The 17681-nt window shown below is 43.5% G+C and overlaps 1 protein-coding gene across 5 annotated transcripts in view; it reads left to right on the forward strand.

Annotated features, from left to right (window-relative positions):
- Positions 1-5681: 5681 nt before the first annotated feature.
- The window catches only part of LOC140211714 (tudor domain-containing protein 7-like), a 122528-nt gene continuing 110528 nt past the window's right edge, over positions 5682-17681 (forward strand). For 2 of the 5 annotated variants that reach the window (XM_072281798.1, XM_072281799.1), the window contains exons 1-2: positions 5706-5787; positions 9221-9615. In XM_072281798.1, the coding sequence (XP_072137899.1) occupies positions 9533-9615 (83 nt within the window). In that variant the 5' untranslated portion in view covers positions 5706-5787; positions 9221-9532. Of the gene's footprint in view, positions 5788-5837; positions 6102-9220; positions 9616-17681 lie in introns of those variants that run through there. The other 3 variants (XM_072281803.1, XM_072281802.1, XM_072281801.1) reach the window with 3 other exon arrangements.

Below are 17681 nucleotides of genomic sequence, written 5' to 3' on the forward strand. Positions count from 1 at the left end.
GTCCCTCATCCATGAGACTGTGCTTGACATACACACGCATGCCTCTATCCCTCAGCCTTGCTACCCTCCTTCACCAGGAAATTAAAAAGGCCATAATAATAAGGCTTCAGGACTAGATGATACCCATGCTGAAATCCATGAACTGCCTCTATTCTCAAATCGATAACATTTGGGAAGATGAGATAGATCAATGGACTTCAGGTATGTCATCTTCAGGAAAGGAAACATCCGACAATGGTAACAATAAAGGGTTGCCTACGCTATCTGCCACAGTGGACATCATCAGAGAAACAACCCTTTCATTATTCTGCTCATCAGAATGATTTCCAATCTTATGTTTGCTCCACAATGGTATGTGTGGCATGATGGTAAACACTGGTTTACAACAGCGGAGCGTGGTGTCAACAAGGCTACATTTTTGCTCACTCATTTCCTAACCTCTTTTGTGACCATGTTGCACATCACTTCTGACAAATGTCCCACGGCACTAGAGATAATTTTCAGATTCACTCAACAGGGTCTACACTCAGGAGCCAATGTTACCTGGATCTCAGCAGTCAAGGTGCAGGTTCAAAGTTCAAAGTAAATCCATTATCAACATACATGTATATCATTACATACTACCCTGAGATTCATTCTATTTTCACAGTAAGTACAAAGAAACACAATAGAATTGATGCAATACTGCACACAGAAATGTGCAAAAGACAACAAACTGCACAAATACAAAAGAAACCAAAATAATAAATATTGAGAACATGAGTTGCAGAATACTTGAAAGTGAGTCCATAGGTTGTGGAATCAGTTTAGTGTTGGGGTGTTTGAAGTTGATTGTGGATGAGGCACATGACTTGCACATTGGAGACCAAGTTCCAAGCCATCATTGGCTCAGTCACTGAGGTATACAGTACTAGATGACGGATCCAACATCAGCAGGACAAACCTGTTCTACCAATCCATCCTCCTTTGCTTACCATAAAACCCAAGAAAACGTGGACCGCTTCCCGAACTCGGAAGCCAGAACTCTTGACAGAGGCAGATTTCATTGATGAAATTTCCAACTTTCTTCAGTGTTTCTAAGCAAAATATGTATTTGTTTCCATGCAATATTTGCTCCACAATGATATATATTCCATGATGTTCACCAATATTTATGATATACTGGGAGCAGTGATCTCAGTCCTCCTGTATGTTTCTGAAATCTGGAGTATCCACTGTAGGCACCCCAAAGCAGCAGAAACATACCAGCAAACATGTATTGCAGAAGGCGTACAGTACATACTGCATTTGGTGGCACATGAAAGGCAAAGCAGGAATTTCACATTATGCATATTATTCATGTTAATTAACCATATTTGCATAAATGGAATGCTTTAATGTGAAATATGAGACTGCAGATTCTGGAATCTGGGGCAACAAATAAATCGCTGACGGAACTGAACAGCTCCAGCAGCATCTGTGGAGGGAAGGATCTTGTCCAGATAAAGGGTCTTGACCGGAAACATTGACTGTCCATTTGCCTCCATAGATGCTATCTGACCTGTTGAGTTCCTCCAGCATTTTGTTTGTTGCCCCAGAATGCCTCAACCTACTTTTTCAGTGTGTAAAGTTTAGTAAAGTGAAAGAATCTCATCTCTATCATCATCAGAGTGTGCTGAAACATAGTGTCACTGGGACCATTCAACACTCAAGACCTGTGTGGATGTCTGTGTACCTTCAAAAACATATTAGCATATCCAAATGAAAAGACAGGAATGAACCAGGAGATTTGTTGTCTGCTGAGGGCTAGGTCTGTGGCATTTAAGAACAGTAATACAAGAAGTCCAAGTATGACCTACAGAAGGCTATTTTAAGGGCAAAAAAACCCCCAATTTTCATTGAAGTTAGAGACGGAATTGGATGCACTTCAGCTCTGGTAGGGTTTGCTGGCCATCACTTCCTACAAGGCGAAACCTAACGTCATGAATGGCTGTGATGCTTCGCTCCCAGATGGGCTGATGACCCTGTGGTTTCTGTCTCGGAGGCCAACATCAGAACATCTTTCAAGAGGGTGAACCGTTGCAAGGCATCAGGCCCCAATGGTGTACCTTGTAGGGCATTGAAACTGCTGAGTGCCGAAGGACTCCTTCAAGGCAGCGACAATCAGACCAGTGCCCAAAGGGTGAGCTGCCTCAATGCCTTTTGCCCAGTTGCATTCACATCTGCTGTGATGTGGTGCTTTGCGAGGTTGGACATGACCAGAATCTACTCCAGTCCAAGCAAAGACCTGGGCCTGGTGCAATTTGCCTATTGCAACAATAGGTCTCCAGCAGATGCAGTCTCACTGGCTCTCTACTTGGCCTTGGGTCAGCTGGAAAGTAGCAATATCTACATCAGGCTGCTGTTTATTGATCACAACTCAGCATTGAACACAATCACACCTTCAGTTCTAATTAACTACCACCAAAACCTGGGCCTCTGTACCTCCCTCTGTAACTGGATCTTTGACTTCCTCACCAGAAGACCAAAGTCTACGTGGATTGGAAATAACACCTCCTCCTCGTTGACAATCAACACTGGCGCACCTCAAGGATGTGTGCTTAACCCATGGATCTACTTTCTTGACACTCGCGAGGATGTGGCTAGGCACAGCAGAAATACCATCTATAAGATTGCCAATGACATAACCATTGTCAGCAGGATTTCAGATGGTGACGAGGAAGTATGCAGGAGCAAGGTAGATCAGCTAGTGTTGCAACAACAACCTTCCATTCAACATCACCAAGACCGAGAAATTGACTGCGGATGTCAGGGAAACACGCACCAGTCCTCATTGACTGATCAGAGTGGGCAGTTTCAAGTTCCTGGCTGTCAACTTCCCTGTAGGAGCTATGTATCTATTTTCTGTTTGTCTGTATTGTGCGTTTATTATGGGTAATTTGTCACATGGGTTGTGGTGTTATGGAAGTGAGTGGATACAGTTCTGTATTCATGATTAGTCCAAGTTCAGTTTAGTCTGATTAGAGCCAGGGAGTAGTCCACTAACGCTTGACCACTAATGTTAACTAATGCTCAGACCATTATATTATTATTAGACCTCTTATTTCATAATATCACTAGTTTTAGTTTTGTTAGTTTTTTATCGCTATACGATTCTCGTCTTTGCTGGTTTCTTAATAAAGAATTGAACGTACTTTTTTGACTTCGGAACTTCATTATCGTCATACAATCGCTGAAGATCTATCCTGGGTCCAATATATTGATGCATTTACAAAGACAGTGGCCGTATATCTGGTATGTCACCAAAGACTCTCACAAATTTCCACGGAGAGTGTTCTAACTGTTCGTATCACTGCCCGGAATGGGGGTGGGGGGGGGTGAAGCAAATGCACAGGATCAGAAAAAAAACTGCAGAAAGTTGTAAACTCAGCCTGCTCCATCATGGGCTGCCATCACTGAGAAGGGACAGCATCGCCATCACCCGGGACCTGCCACTTCTCATTGCTACCATCGAGGAGGAGGTACAGGAACCTAAAGACACACACTGAATGTTTCAGGAACAGCTTCTTCCCCTCTACCACCCAATTTCTGAATGGACAATGAACCCATAAACACCCCCTCAGTATTTTTATTGCTCTATTTTTGAACTACTAAAGTACTTAATTTTTTATATATATATTTCTTATTGCAATTTATAGTTTAAAAAACATTATGTATTACAATGTACTACTGTTACAACACAACAAATTTTATGAGATATGATGGTGATACTAAACCTGTTTCTGATTCTTCTGTACTTTGTCCATAGCTGTCAATCCCAAGCTCGTCTTCCATACTAAGTGGTGACTAGCTAATCAGCAAAATAATCACAACAAGCCCAATCTTAAATCAAGCGAGAAGTTTTTATTAGGTCAGCTGCTCAGGTTCTATTGGCAACAACATCTCCTCCATGATCTCTATCAGCACAGGTGCACCATAAGGCTGTGTGCTTCACCCCTGCTCTACTCACTTTACACCTATGACTGTGTGGCTAAGCTCAGCTCCAATACCATATCACGAACAAGAGAAAATCTGCAGATGCTGGCAATCCAAGCAACCCACACAAAGTGCTGGTGGAACTCAGTAGGTCAGGCAGCATCTATGGAAAAGAGTACTGTTGACATTTTGGGCCAAAATATCGATAATACTCTTTTCCATAGATGCTGCCTGGCCTGCTGAGTTCCTCCAGCATTTTGTGACTGTGTGGCTCCAATACCATATTCAAGTTTGCTGATGACACCACTGTTTTGGGCTGAATCAAATGTGGAGATGAATCAGCATACAGAAGGGAGATTGAATACTTAGCTGAGTGGTGTAATAACAACAACCTCTTTTATTGTTAGCAAGACAAAGGAACAGATTGTAGACTTCAGGAGAGGGAAACCAGAGGTCCATGAACCAGTCCTCATTGGAGGATCAGAGGTGAAGAGGGTCAGCAACTTTAAATTCCTCAGTGTTACCATTTCAGAGGATCTCTCCTAGACCCAGTATATAAGTGCAATTATTAAGAAAGCATGGCAGCACCGTTACTTGCTTAGGAATCTGCGGAGATTTGGTATGACATGAGAAACCGTGACAAACCTTGACAAACTTCTATAGATATGTAGTGGAGAGTGTATCGACTGGCTGTTTCATGGCCTGATATGGAAACACCGAAGCCTTTGAACAGAAAATCCTACGAAAGGTAGTTGGTTTGGCCCAGTACATCACCGATAAAGCCCTCTCAACCATTGAGCCCATCTACATGAAATGCTGTCGGAGGAAAGCAGCATCCATGTTCAGAGATCCCCACCTCCTAGGGCAAGCTCTTTTCTCAATCTGCAATCAGAAGCCTCAGGATTCGCACCACCAGGTTCAAGAACTGTCACTACCCCCACAACCATCAGGCTCCTGAACAAAAGGGATAACTACACTCACTTGCCCATCCATTGAGATGCTCCCACAACCAATGATCTCACTTTAAGGAATGTTTATCTTGTTATGTCATGTTCTCATTATTTATTACTATTTATTTATGTTTGCATTTGCATAGTTTGTTGTCATCTACACTCTGGTTTATCTTTCATTGATCCCGTTAGAGTTACTATTCTATAGATTTGCTGAGTATATCCGCAGGAAAATGAATCTCAGGGTTGTATATGGTGACATGTATGTACTTTGATAATAACATTTATTTTGAACTTTAACACCCTCGCCAATGTCACATACTAGTTAAAGCCACGGAGGCTTTGTTTCCTGTGATAAAACATATTAAAAACAGAGAAAATTGTGAGCTTGAAAAGATAGTTGGAGCCGAAGTTGTCAACTCCGTTTGTATTCCGGATATTTCTCCACAGGATTTGCTAACTCCACACTTTGCCACTAATTGACCAATACTGGCACCCTTACAGTACACTTCCTCCCTATCCCAATGAAACTTTCCACGGGATCTTTCGACATTTTGTACAACAACCGTCTTTCTTTTAAAAAAAGTGAAATACACAAGAACAGTTTCACCTTGTGTTATACGCACTAGTATTCAAGCTGTTGAACTTCTTTACAATTTGGAAGTTCGCTAATGTAACTTGCAGCGGCCCCCCTTCGGCCGGCAGCAGCGCATGCGCAACCTCCTCGATAACAACGGCAGGTGCCCAGGCAGGGCGTGTGCGCACATGCGCATCTCTCGTGGTGCCGTGGAGTCGGCTGCGTACGAGTACGCCGGTGGTCCAGACACGGTCCAACCGTTGGGCAGGGAGCGGGTGGCGGCGCGGCTGCAGGGCGCGCCCCGCGGTGAGTACCGGCCGAATCCCGAGGGCGTGGGCGCACCCGGAGAGTCCTGTGAAGGCAACTGCGGGCAGCGTCGGAGAAATACCCTGGACGGGGCGGTGAGGGTGTCGGGGACGAACTGATGAAGCACGGGGAGTGTTGGGAGGGCAACGGAGGTTGTTTAGGGAGGCCGGAAAGTTCGGCTGGGAATCGCCGGGCGGCTGCTGGAGCGCTGACAGTGTCGGGGCATTATCGGATCATCGGGAGGGAGAAGCGGCGCGGCAGACGAATTGATCACCAAGGGGTTGTGAGAGATCCCTGGCAACCGAGGGGATGAGGTTAGTACTGGGTGGCCAAAGGAATAACGTGGGGTCGGAGTGAGGGCCGGAGAGGCTTGAGGAGAGCCCGGCACTAATGACAGGGGTTGGGTGAGGGCAATCTACCAGGGACTAATTTAAAAACTGAAGGGTTCCGGTCTGGGGTTGTGAACGCTGTGTAAACAGAGAGAAACGGGATGAAATGTGTGGAACGAGAGATAAGGCACTGCAGATCACCAGAGGGTGGGAGAGTTTAAGATGTGGGTGAACTCTGCGAACGTTGCTCCAGCACAACCACAGTGTCTGACTCCTGTAGCGTAAGAAAGGAGAAAGTTGGTAGTTGGTGAAGACTCGCAGTAATAGATGAGTGGGTCTTGGGCAGGGAGCAGGTTTAAGGGATGTGGGTGTTAGCGGGTCACGATGCTGCAACAAGGAAACAATCAAACCATAAAATATAGAAATGTACAGATCTAATCAACGCGAATAATATAGTGTATGAACTGTTTTGCAATTAGTCTTATTTTATTTTGTTAAATGGTTTTTGTAAAAACACTTTACAAGTATGTAGCTGGCTGCCGATGGTGTACTATGTTTTCATTGGCTTGGAAGCTGTGTGATCCTTTATGGTTAGAAACACCAGGTGAAATGGTTGGGGATAAACAAGTGCAATTGGGGTCTGAGACCTACACGTGGTTGGACCAGGACAGATTATTGATATTCAGTCCTAAGAACTTGAAGCTCAACTCTCAACCATAAATGCCACTGATGTGTATGTGCATCTCCTTCCTATATTTCATCATGAGGTTGAGGAGACTTGGTGGAGGGGCGGGGTGCGGGGGAAGTATGCTACTGCACAGGATCAAAGTAGACCGCAGAGAGTGGTTAAAATTAGTCAGCTCCATCATGGGTACTAGCCTCTGTAGTACCCAAGACATCTTCAAGGAGTGGTGTCTCAGAAAAGTGACCTCCATCATTACGAACCCCCATCACCCAGGACATGCCCTCTTCACACTGTTACCATCTGGAAGGAGGTACAGAAGCCTGAAGACACACACTCAATGATTCAAGAACAGCTTCTTCTCCTCTGCCATCCGATTTCTAAATGGACATTGAGCCCATGAACACTACCTCACTACTTTTTAAATTTCTGTTATGCATTACTTATTTTAATTCAACCATTTAATGGAAATATATACTTCAGTTTCTTCTATATTTATCATGTATTACATTGTACTGCTGCCACAAAGTTAACAGATTTCAAGATGTATGTTGGTGATAGTAAACTTGATTCTGATTCAATGTCCAGCTCTTCTGTTGACATGGAGGGAGAAGTTAATGTCGTGATACAATGTCACTAAACTTTCTAACTTCTTCCTGTACTCTGGCTCATTGTTATTTGAGATATGGCCCACTGTGGTGGTATCTTCTGCAAACTTGGTGATACCACCATAGTGGGCTTTTTTTTTAAAAAAAGAAGTTGGAGCAGAACCTAGCTGTGCAGTTGAGGGTGTGGGGTGGGGTGTGAGGATGCAACTTTGTGGAGCACCAGTGTTTAGAATAGTTGTTGGCTATTGGTACTGATTGTGGCCTGTTGGTCAGGATCCAGTTGCACAGGCATAGATTCCCAGGGTCTGGAGGTCGGTGAAGAGTTTGCTTGGAATTTATAGTATTGAAGGGGGAACTGGAGTCAATGAACAGAATACTGATGGAGGTGTCTTTACTGTCTAGGTGCTCCATAGGTGAGTGTAGGGCCAGGGCAATGGCATCTCCCATAGACCTGTTTTGCTGGTAGACAAACTGCCATGTATCTAGATTGTCTGGAAGGCTGGAGTGTGCCATTAGAAACCTGTCAAAGCACTTCTTCATGGCAGATGTTAGAGCCACGAGGCAGTCATTAAGGTACATTATTTTGTTTTTCTTGAGAACCAGGATGATAGCAGTCATCTTAAAGCAGGAAGGAAGCACAGCCTGAAGCAGGGAGAGGTTAAAGAGTGTCTGCCAGTTGATCCGCATGTGATACAGTATAAAGACATACCCAGAAACACCTTCTGAACCTGAAGCTTTCCACTGGATCACCTTCCAGAAAACTGATCTTGCTCCGTGTTGATGACAGTAGATTCAGGTGCATTGGTGACAGTTGGGATTGCAGGTGACATATCAATCAATTCCCTTCTGTTCGAGACCTGGTCTGGAAGGTATGTGGTGTTGTTGGCGATGGTGCCTGACTTAGTTAACCTATAATATGTAAGCCCTGTCACAGCTGATGGCTGGATTAATACTGTCTCTTAGCATCTCTGATAGCTTTATGGAGGTCATATCTTGATGTCCTGTAAAGGTTAGGTTTAAGGGAAAGTTCAGTTTCTACGAACTATTTATAATCTGAACAGTTCACAGGTTGGAAATGTAGCTGTGAACTAAGTTCCCAGGTTCTAGAAAATGACCTGCAGCAGCCACTGATGCCACTGTGCTCCTGAACAGATGTTTGTTAGGACACGCTGTACAAAGTCACTTGTTTGTCAGCTGGGGAAGGACATTAGTGGCAAATGTCCATGATTTTCTTGACACTAAGGTTAACCCTTCTTTTGAAAATGCATTACCTCTTTGTAGTTGTTGGAGAGGGGTTTAAATGGCTGTTTACATTAGGGATCTAGAAAGAATGTTCTTGATTTTGTAGTGGAATGAAAGTTTAGGAAGCTTATTTTTGTATGCAGCATATTTCATGAGTCCTTGATACAGAAACAAAACAGATCCCCTCATTGTATATTAGGTGTGGACTGTAAATTACCATAGGCAATTTCCTGGATTCCCAATGCACTGTACTGAAATGAAAGTGAAAGAACAGTTTCATGTTGTGTAATATGCCTCAGTGTGAGAGTTACTACTGCATGTTTACTCTGAGCACTCGTGTATTTCTATTGGGTTATTGTCGAGAACAATATCTTGAAACTGGAAGACAGCATTTTTGTTAATATTTGAAACTGATATTCCGTTAACTCATTTTCTGAACCCCCAATGTTGCAGGCTTATTGCTTCTGTTTACCTGCGAGTTTCTCAGCACAAATGGCAGAGTATTTAACTGTTTAACTTTATTTAATGATTAAGTGAATCTAGGATCTGATTTTAGTGATTGCACTTTATAGACCAGCGGTCCCCAACTACCGGGTCGCGAGGAAGCGATATGATTTGGCAATAGGAGTCAGCTGCACCTTTCCTCATTCCCTGTCACGCCCACTGTTGAGCCATTACGCATGAGAGGTCATTACCCACGCGTCATCCATTTCAGCGCGGGAAGGAGATCAACTCCTTGAGCTTGCAAATGACGATGAGCTGGAAAGTATGTTTTACATAACATCTCTGCCGGCATTCTGGATCAAAGTCAAGGCTAAAAATCCTGAGAGAGCCATGAAAGCACTGAAAACGTTGCTTCCATTTCCAACATATCTCTGCAATGAATGCAACGAAAACTAAATTGCAGAAGAGACTGGACACAAGGAACCCCCTTCGAGTATCGCTGTCTCACATCACCCATCGACAGGTCAGTCTCGTTGTAGGGAAACCAGCCCCGGGCTCCCACTGATTCAACGATATTGGTGTGTTGCAATGATTTTATATGTTCATACGGGGAAAATATGCGCTGTGTGTTTAATATCCAAACGTTACTTAAAATGTTATGATGCTATTGACTTATAAGTGACTTGTATAACCATATAACAATTACAGCACGGAAACAGGCCATCTCTGCCCTTCTAGTCCATGCCGAACGCTACTCTCACCTAGTCCCACCAACCTGCACTCAGCCCATAACCCTCCATTTCTTTCCTGTCCATATAGCTGTCCAATTTTCCTTTAAATGCCTCTACCACTTCTACTGGAAGTTCGTTTAACACTTCAAGCTCCCCTGATAATTGACTTATCACTATATTCATGCAAGGAAAATCTGCGCTGTGTGTTTAATATTAAATTTGTTAGATAAACCCTTTTAGAAAGGAAATTGAGTGTATTAGCCACTTATCACTGATATTCTGGTCGTGATTAACACCCTCCCCCGAACAGAATCGCCAAAAACGATTGGTAGAAAAAAAATCGTATACGCATGCACAAGTCACGCATGCGCGCTGGTGCCTGTGCAAGGCTTCATGGTCATTGTAGTCTTTCTCGGGGTAAACCCAGCGTATTTGACTGCTACTCTTGTCCGTTGGCAACCCTACCACCACCCCCGGTCGGCCGGTCTGCAAGAATATTGTCAATATGAAACCGGTCCGCAGTGCGATAAAGGTTGGGGATCCCTGTTATAGATCATTCCTCTTTCAGCCTTTGAGCTAACATTGACACCTTCACTGTCAGCAAAATGAGTCCAAGTGATTGGATAACCTAGGTTGTCATATTTCCTTTTGGGCAAGGTAATTTGAGGCATGAAGTGGCAATTTTTAGGGGGTGTGATGGTGTACATGTGTACATACTCATACTCCATTCCTGTTTGATCTGAACTAGAGTGACAAATACTGTAACCAATTACCAGCAAGCTCCGACAGTCAAGTGGCTTACCTTGCCCCTATGTATTGTGTCATTACTAAAACCTATGTGCCATATGTTGACTGGAACCTGAACTTGAAACTGAAAGACATGATTTTCACTTTTAGTTGTGGGCTAATCTTGTACTTGTCCTTTGGGAATTCAGTGTTCAATTACTACATGAATTGAATGCCTTGGTGTCACCTTGTTTTTGCCTGGTCCTCTTCATTTATCTTTTGTGAGGTGTGATATCCTGGTGCTCTGTCATGAATTAATCTTTTAACCAATGCCAATGTGAATAAATTCCATCATGACCTTGATCCAGTTTTCTTTTGTTTGCTATTTTGCTTTTCAATTCTATTAACTTGGACCACTTTGTAATAAAGTCTTCAGTATTTATGTTTTAATGTTCTGAAACTTTTGTCTGCAAACCTCAAAAGTTTAACTTCTGCAAAAGCATTTTGGGTCCCTTACTTTAACATTGTGATTGGTAACATGGTGACTAGTTAGGAATTTTAACTATCTTAAGGTTGTTTAAAAATTAATTTCTTCCAGAATTCTTTTGTGTTGTTGTAGCCCTAATATCTTCAGAGAAAGGCCACTCATCCTATCAGGTTCATGCTGGCGTACAGTGGATTATGAGGGGTACTGCGTTAAAGATTCCTGCAGCACTTTTAAAGGATCCTTTTACTTTTGCAACTACTTTGTGTCAAATTGAAATATTTTAAACTTGCATTGCTGCTGAATTTAGTACTGTAAATCAGTTATGAAGGATGGTACTGACTCTGAAATGAAGTGTGGTACTTCCTTTCTGCCATACTCCAGTATTGGTTTAGATCCTGACCTGGATGCAGGCTGCAACAAGTTCTGATTCCAGTGTTATGTAGAAGACTTTACTCTTTTTTTTTTCCATGTTGAATATGCTCTAAATATATACTAATCCTCATTTTTTTAAGTAGAGTGTTTTTAAATTCACAATGTTAAAGTATTCCTGAGAATTGTTTGTCTTAATTTTTGACCTTGAATTTAATGATGCATTTATGATAAAGAAATTATATAAGGTAATTGTTTATTGTCTGTACAAACAAGAATATTGCAGCTTTTGCAGCACAAATTGTAGAGAATGATGACAGTCGCCTTTGCAGCATTTATCTGTTATCAGCAAAGTCTATTGAAGACATTTGGCAGCAGAATTGACCAAAGGAATCCATTAAATCTATAAATTCGCTGATGACACCACTGTTGCTGGCAGAATTTCAGATGGCAATGAGGAGGTGTACAAGAGTGAAATAGATTGGCTGGTTAAGTGGCTTCGCAATGTCAGCAAGAGCAAAGAACTGATTGTAGACTTCAGAAAGAGGAAGATGGGAGAATACGCACTGGCCTTCGTTGAGGGGTCAACAGCGGAAAGGGTCAGCAGCTTCAATTTCCCGAGTGTTAGCATCTCCAGAGGATCTAGCTTTGGCGCAACACCTTGATGTAACCAGAAGAAAGCATGCCAGTAGCTATATTTAATTAGAGTTTGAGGAGATTTAGTCTGTCACCAAAGATTTCTACAAACGTACAGTGGAGAGCATTTTGACTGGTTGCATCACAGTTTGGTGTAGAAGCTCCAAGGCACTGGATCGCAAGAGGCTGCAGTCTGAGCCAGCTCCATCATGGCACAATTTCCCCCCCCCCCCCCAACCATAATCGAGGATAGCTTCAAAAGGCAGTGCCTCAGTAACGCGGCATTTACCAACAAGGATCTTCACCACCTTGGACTTGCCCTTTTCAAAAAAAAATATAATAAATTCCACCATCGTGGAAGAGTTTCAGAAGCTTGAAGACCCACACTGAATGTTTCAGGGTGACCTTATTCTCTGTTATCAGATTTCTGAATGGTCTATGAACATTATCAGACTGTCTGCCCCCCTCCCACCCCTCTCCCCACACATATTGCATGACGTATGGCGGTGATAATAAATCTGATTGAAAGAGATGGAAGCAGATGGTAGTTACCGTGGATAATAAAGCAAGGTTTTGGTTCTTGATTTGTCGTAAGACTCAGTAGTGAGTCTGATTTATTTATTTAAAAACAATTTTTTTTGGGGTCCCTTACTGTTTTCCCTTGTCTGTATTCAGCTTCCTGTCTCTAAACTCCCCCTCACCCTTCCCCCCCCCCCAAGTGGCTTCATCTGCCTGTCCTTCCATATATTGCCTGCCAGCATCTCTATTACTCCTCTATCTCACCTTTGAACTTATCTTCCTTCTACAGCCTCACACCTGATGCAGAGTCTTGACCAGAAATGTTCATTTCCTCCAGCAGGAATATAAATGGTCTCCCAGCCTGCGTCGGGTCTCGCCAATATATAGAAGGCCACACCGGGAGCACCGGACGCAGTATATCACCCCAGCTGATTCACAGGTGAAGGGTCGCCTCACCTGGAAGGACTGTCTGGGGCCCTGAATGGTGGTGAGGGAGGAAGTGTAAGGGCAGGTGTAGCACTTGTTCCACTTACAAGGATAAGTGCTGGGAGGGAGATGGGTGGGAAGGGATGGGGGGGACGAATGGACAAGGTAGTCGCAAAGGGAGCGATTCCTGTGGAAAGCAGAAGGAGGGGGGGAGGGGAAGATGTGCTTGGTGGTGGGATCCTGTTGGAGGTGGCGGAAGTTACAGAGAATTATATGTTGGACCTGGGGGCTGGTGGGGTCGTAGGTGAGGACAAGGGGAACCCTCACCCTAGTGGGGTGGTGGGAGGAAGGGGTGAGAGCAGATGTGCGTGAAATGGGAGACATGCATTTGAGAGCAGAGTTGATGGTGGAGGAAGGGAAGCCCCTTTTTTAAAAAAAAAGAACATCTCCTTCGTCCTGGAATGAATGGCCTTATCCTGAGAGTAGATGCGACAGAGACAGGGGAATTGCGAGAAGGGGATGGCATTTTTGCAGGAGACGGTGGGAAGAGGAATAGTCCAGGTAGCCGTGAGAGTCCGTAGGCTTATAGTAGACATCAGAATTGTAGAGAAATTAGCTTGACTTCAGTGGTTGAGAAGATGTTGGAGTCCATTATTCAGGATCAGGTTTTAGGGTACTTGGAGGCACTTGATTTAAAATAAAAAGGCTGAAGTCAGTTATTTTCCTTCTTGGAAAAGTGTGTCTGACAAATTTATTGGAATTCTTTGAGAAAATAATAAGATAGAAGAAGGAGAGTCAGTGGATGTTATTTACTTGGATTTTCAGAAGGTGCCCCATATGAGGCTGCTTAACAAGATGAGAGCCTATGGTATTACAGGATAGAAGATTGATTGACTGGCAGGAAGCAAAGAGTAGGAACAAAGTGGGGGGAGGGAGATATTCTGTTTGGCTGTGGTGACTAATGGTTTTCCACAGGGGCCGTTGTTGGGACTGCTTCTTTTCATATTATATGTCAGTGATTTGGATGATGAAATTGATGGTTTTGTGGCCAAGTTTGTGGACATTACCAATATTGGTGGAGGGCTAGGAGGTGTTGACAAAACAGGGAGTCTTCAGAAGGACATGGATTAGGAGAATGGGCAAAGAAGTGTTAGTAAGTGTATGGTCATGTCTGGTGGAAGGCATAAAGATGTACACTATTTTAATGAGAAAATTCTGTAATCAGAGACTTGGGAGTCCATGTGCAGGATTCTCTAAAAGCTTACTTGCAAGGTAAGGAAGATAAAAGCAATGTTAGCATTCATTTCAAGAGGACGAGAAATATAAAAGCAAGGATGTCATGCTGTGGCTTTATAAGGCATTGGTGAGAATACAGGGACGTCCTAAAACAGAGATGAAGGGGAATTTCTTTAGCCAGAGTATAGTGAATCTGTGGAACACATTGCCACAAATGGCTGTGGAGGCTGTCATTGGTTACATTTAAAGTGGAGATTGATAGATTCTTGGTTAGCAAGGTCGTCGGAAGTAATGGGGAGAAGGGCAGGAGAATTGGGTTGAGAGGAATGATTAATTAGCCATGATGGAATGGTAGACACAGCAGGCCAGGCAGCATCTCTAGGAAGAGGTACAGTCGATGTTTCGGGCCAAGACCCTTCGTCAGGACTAACTGAAAGAAGAGCTAGTAAGAAATTTGAGAGGGGGAGGGGGAGATCCAAAATGATAGGCGAAGACAGGAGGAGGAGGGATGGAGCCAAGATCCCTCCCCACCGATCTCCCTCCTGGCACTTATCCTTGTAAGCGGATCAAGTGCTACACATGCCCTTACACTTCTCCCTCACCACCATTCAGGGCCCCAGACAGTTCTTCCAGGTGAGGTGACACTTCACCTGTGAGTCGGCTGGGGTGATATACTGCGTCCGGTGCTCCCGATGTGGCCTTCTATATATTGGCGAGATCTGACGCAGACTGGGAGATTGTTTCGCTGAACACCTATGCTCTGTCCGCCAGAGAAAGCAGGATCTCCCGGTGGCCACACATTTTAATTCCACGTCCCATTCCCATTCTGATATGTCTATCCACGGCCTCCTCTACTGTCAAGATGGAGCCACACTCAGGTTGAAGGAACAACACCTTTTATTCCGTCTGGGTAGCCTCCAACTTGATGGCATGAACATTAACTTCTCAAACTTCCGCTAATGCCCCTCCTCCCCCTCGTACCCCATCCGTTATTTATTTATATACACACATTCTTTCTCTCTCTGTCCCTTTCACTATACCCCTTTCCCATCCTCTGGGCTTTCCCCCCCCCTCCCTTTTCTTTCTCCCTAGGTCTCCTGTCCCATGATCCTCTCATATCCCTTTTGCCAATCACCTGTCCAGCTCTTGGCTCCATCCCTCCCCCTCCTGTCTTCTCCTATCATTTTGGATCTCCCCCTCCCCCTCCCACTTTCAAATCTTTTACTAGCTCTTCTTTCAGTTAGTCCTGATGAAGGGTCTCGGCCTGAAATGTCGACTGTACCTCTTCCTAGAGATGCTGTCTGGCCTGCTGCGTTCACCAGCAACTTTGATGTGTTGCTTGAAATTCCAGCAGCTGCAGATTTCCTTGGGTCTGGAATGGTAGAACCTGCTCAATGGGCTGTGTTCCTGTGTCTTGTGGTTTTGTGGTCTTTTTAATCATGCAATGTACTGATTGTAATCCCACATGTGCATGAATTGCTTAACCTAATTACCCATCATAAATTTTTATAAATGCTTTGAAGGCAAAGAAATTATTCTTTTTCAGCACCTTAAACTTCTTAATCTTGTGAATGCTTATCTGTTGAGCTGGAAATTCTTTGCAGCCATGCCACATAAACTCCTGAGACACAAAGATAAATTTTGTTCTGGATTTGGTCTTGTTTGCGACTCTGAGAATAACTCTTCTTCTCAAAGTCTGCTTTCCAAGTTTTGCTTTAAGACTAAGATTGGGTGGTTCACAGCAGAAATTTTTGATGACCTGGAGCTAAATGTATTTCTTGATAGAAATATTTTGTTAAAGGAGTATTCAAGGATTATAAGGGAATTGTAAGCTGGTGCAGGGAATTGATGCTTAATTTAAATGTGTTATTGAATGCTGGAGCAGATAAAGGGAAAGTGGAGTCATAGCCAGAAGTAGTTTGTGGAAAGCTGCTTTTTAAAAACAAAAATAATCGGGATAGAGTAACACACAGAAAATGCTGGAAGAACTAGTTCTGAATTCAGTTTAGTGGGTTTTTCCCAGATGAGAAACAAAATTTTGACAGATGACCAACACATAGGAGGCTACGTCCAGTGTTGTGGATAGCTGTAACAGTGGCAGTCACTGTACACTGTAAAATTCAGGACTAGACTGGATGTGCTTTAAAACAAAATGTATTCATGAGAAAGGATCTAGCGCTTTCCAGACACACATAATGAATAAACTCTATTAGGGCTTCCAGAATGAAGATGGCAGAGTTTGTCATTGAAACATCAGTTATAATCAATACCTGTACCTTACTGGAAACCCGAGAAGAGTTTATTCATCAAAATGTGTTCACGTTTGAAGATTTGTATTGCCTCTCATTTTCTCTCATTATATAAGTAGGGGTGATATTGCAGTTTCCTATTAAGAGGAATTGTTCCCATATCAGGAGGTTTAGAAGATTTTTAGTGTTTCCTCTTCTAAAATCTTGGGATTAAAGCTGATATTTCTCTTGTAGACTCATCACTTCATTTCTATTTTTTACAAATTAATTTTGATGCGTTCACATGTCGATTCAGTATTGGTATTCATGGAATGCCCAGCATTCAGTGCTTAATAGCTGGCCTTGTTACACTTGCACAGTCTAGGAACAAATTCTATACAGATACATAATTGAATTTTAAATTGCTATTTTAAAAACTTATGAAATTCCCCAACAACGCTTTCTCAAAACTTCTGTATTTCGTGTATTTTCATAATCTTAAAATAAAATAAAATTAGTGGGTGGAACTCTGCTTAGATTTTAACTTCTGAACTCTATTTTCTTGAAACACACATCAAAGTTGCTGGTGAACGCAGCAGGCCTGTAGGAAGAGGTGCAGTCGACGTTTCAGGCCGAGACCCTTCGTCAGGACTAACTGAAGGAAGGGTGAGTAAGGGATTTGAAAGTTGGAGGGGGAGGGGGAGATCCAAAATGATAGGAGGAGACAGGAGGGGGAGGGATGGAGCCAAGAGCTGGACAGGTGATAGGCAAAAGGGGATACGAGAGGATCATGGGACAGGAGGTCCGGGAAGAAAGACAGTGGGGGGGGGGGACCCAGAGGATGGGCAAGAGGTATATTCAGAGGGACAGAGGGAGAAAAAGGAGAGTGAGAGAAAGAATGTGTGCATAAAAATAAGTAACAGTTGGGGTACGAGGGGGAGGTGGGGCCTTAGCGGAAGTTAGAGAAGTCGATGTTCATGACATCAGGTTGGAGGCTACCCAGACGGAATATAAGGTGTTGTTCCTCCAACCTGAGTGTGGCTTCATCTTTACAGTAGAGGAGGCCGTGGATAGACATGTCAGAATGGGAATGGGATGTGGAATTAAAATGTGTGGCCACTGGGAGATCCTGCTTTCTCTGGCGGACAGAGCGTAGATGTTCAGCAAAGCGGTCTCCCAGTCTGCGACGGGTCTCGCCAATATATAAAAGGCCACATCGGGAGCACTGGAC

Source organism: Mobula birostris, chromosome 17 (assembly GCF_030028105.1).
Source record: "Mobula birostris isolate sMobBir1 chromosome 17, sMobBir1.hap1, whole genome shotgun sequence".
NCBI lineage: Eukaryota > Metazoa > Chordata > Chondrichthyes > Myliobatiformes > Myliobatidae > Mobula > Mobula birostris.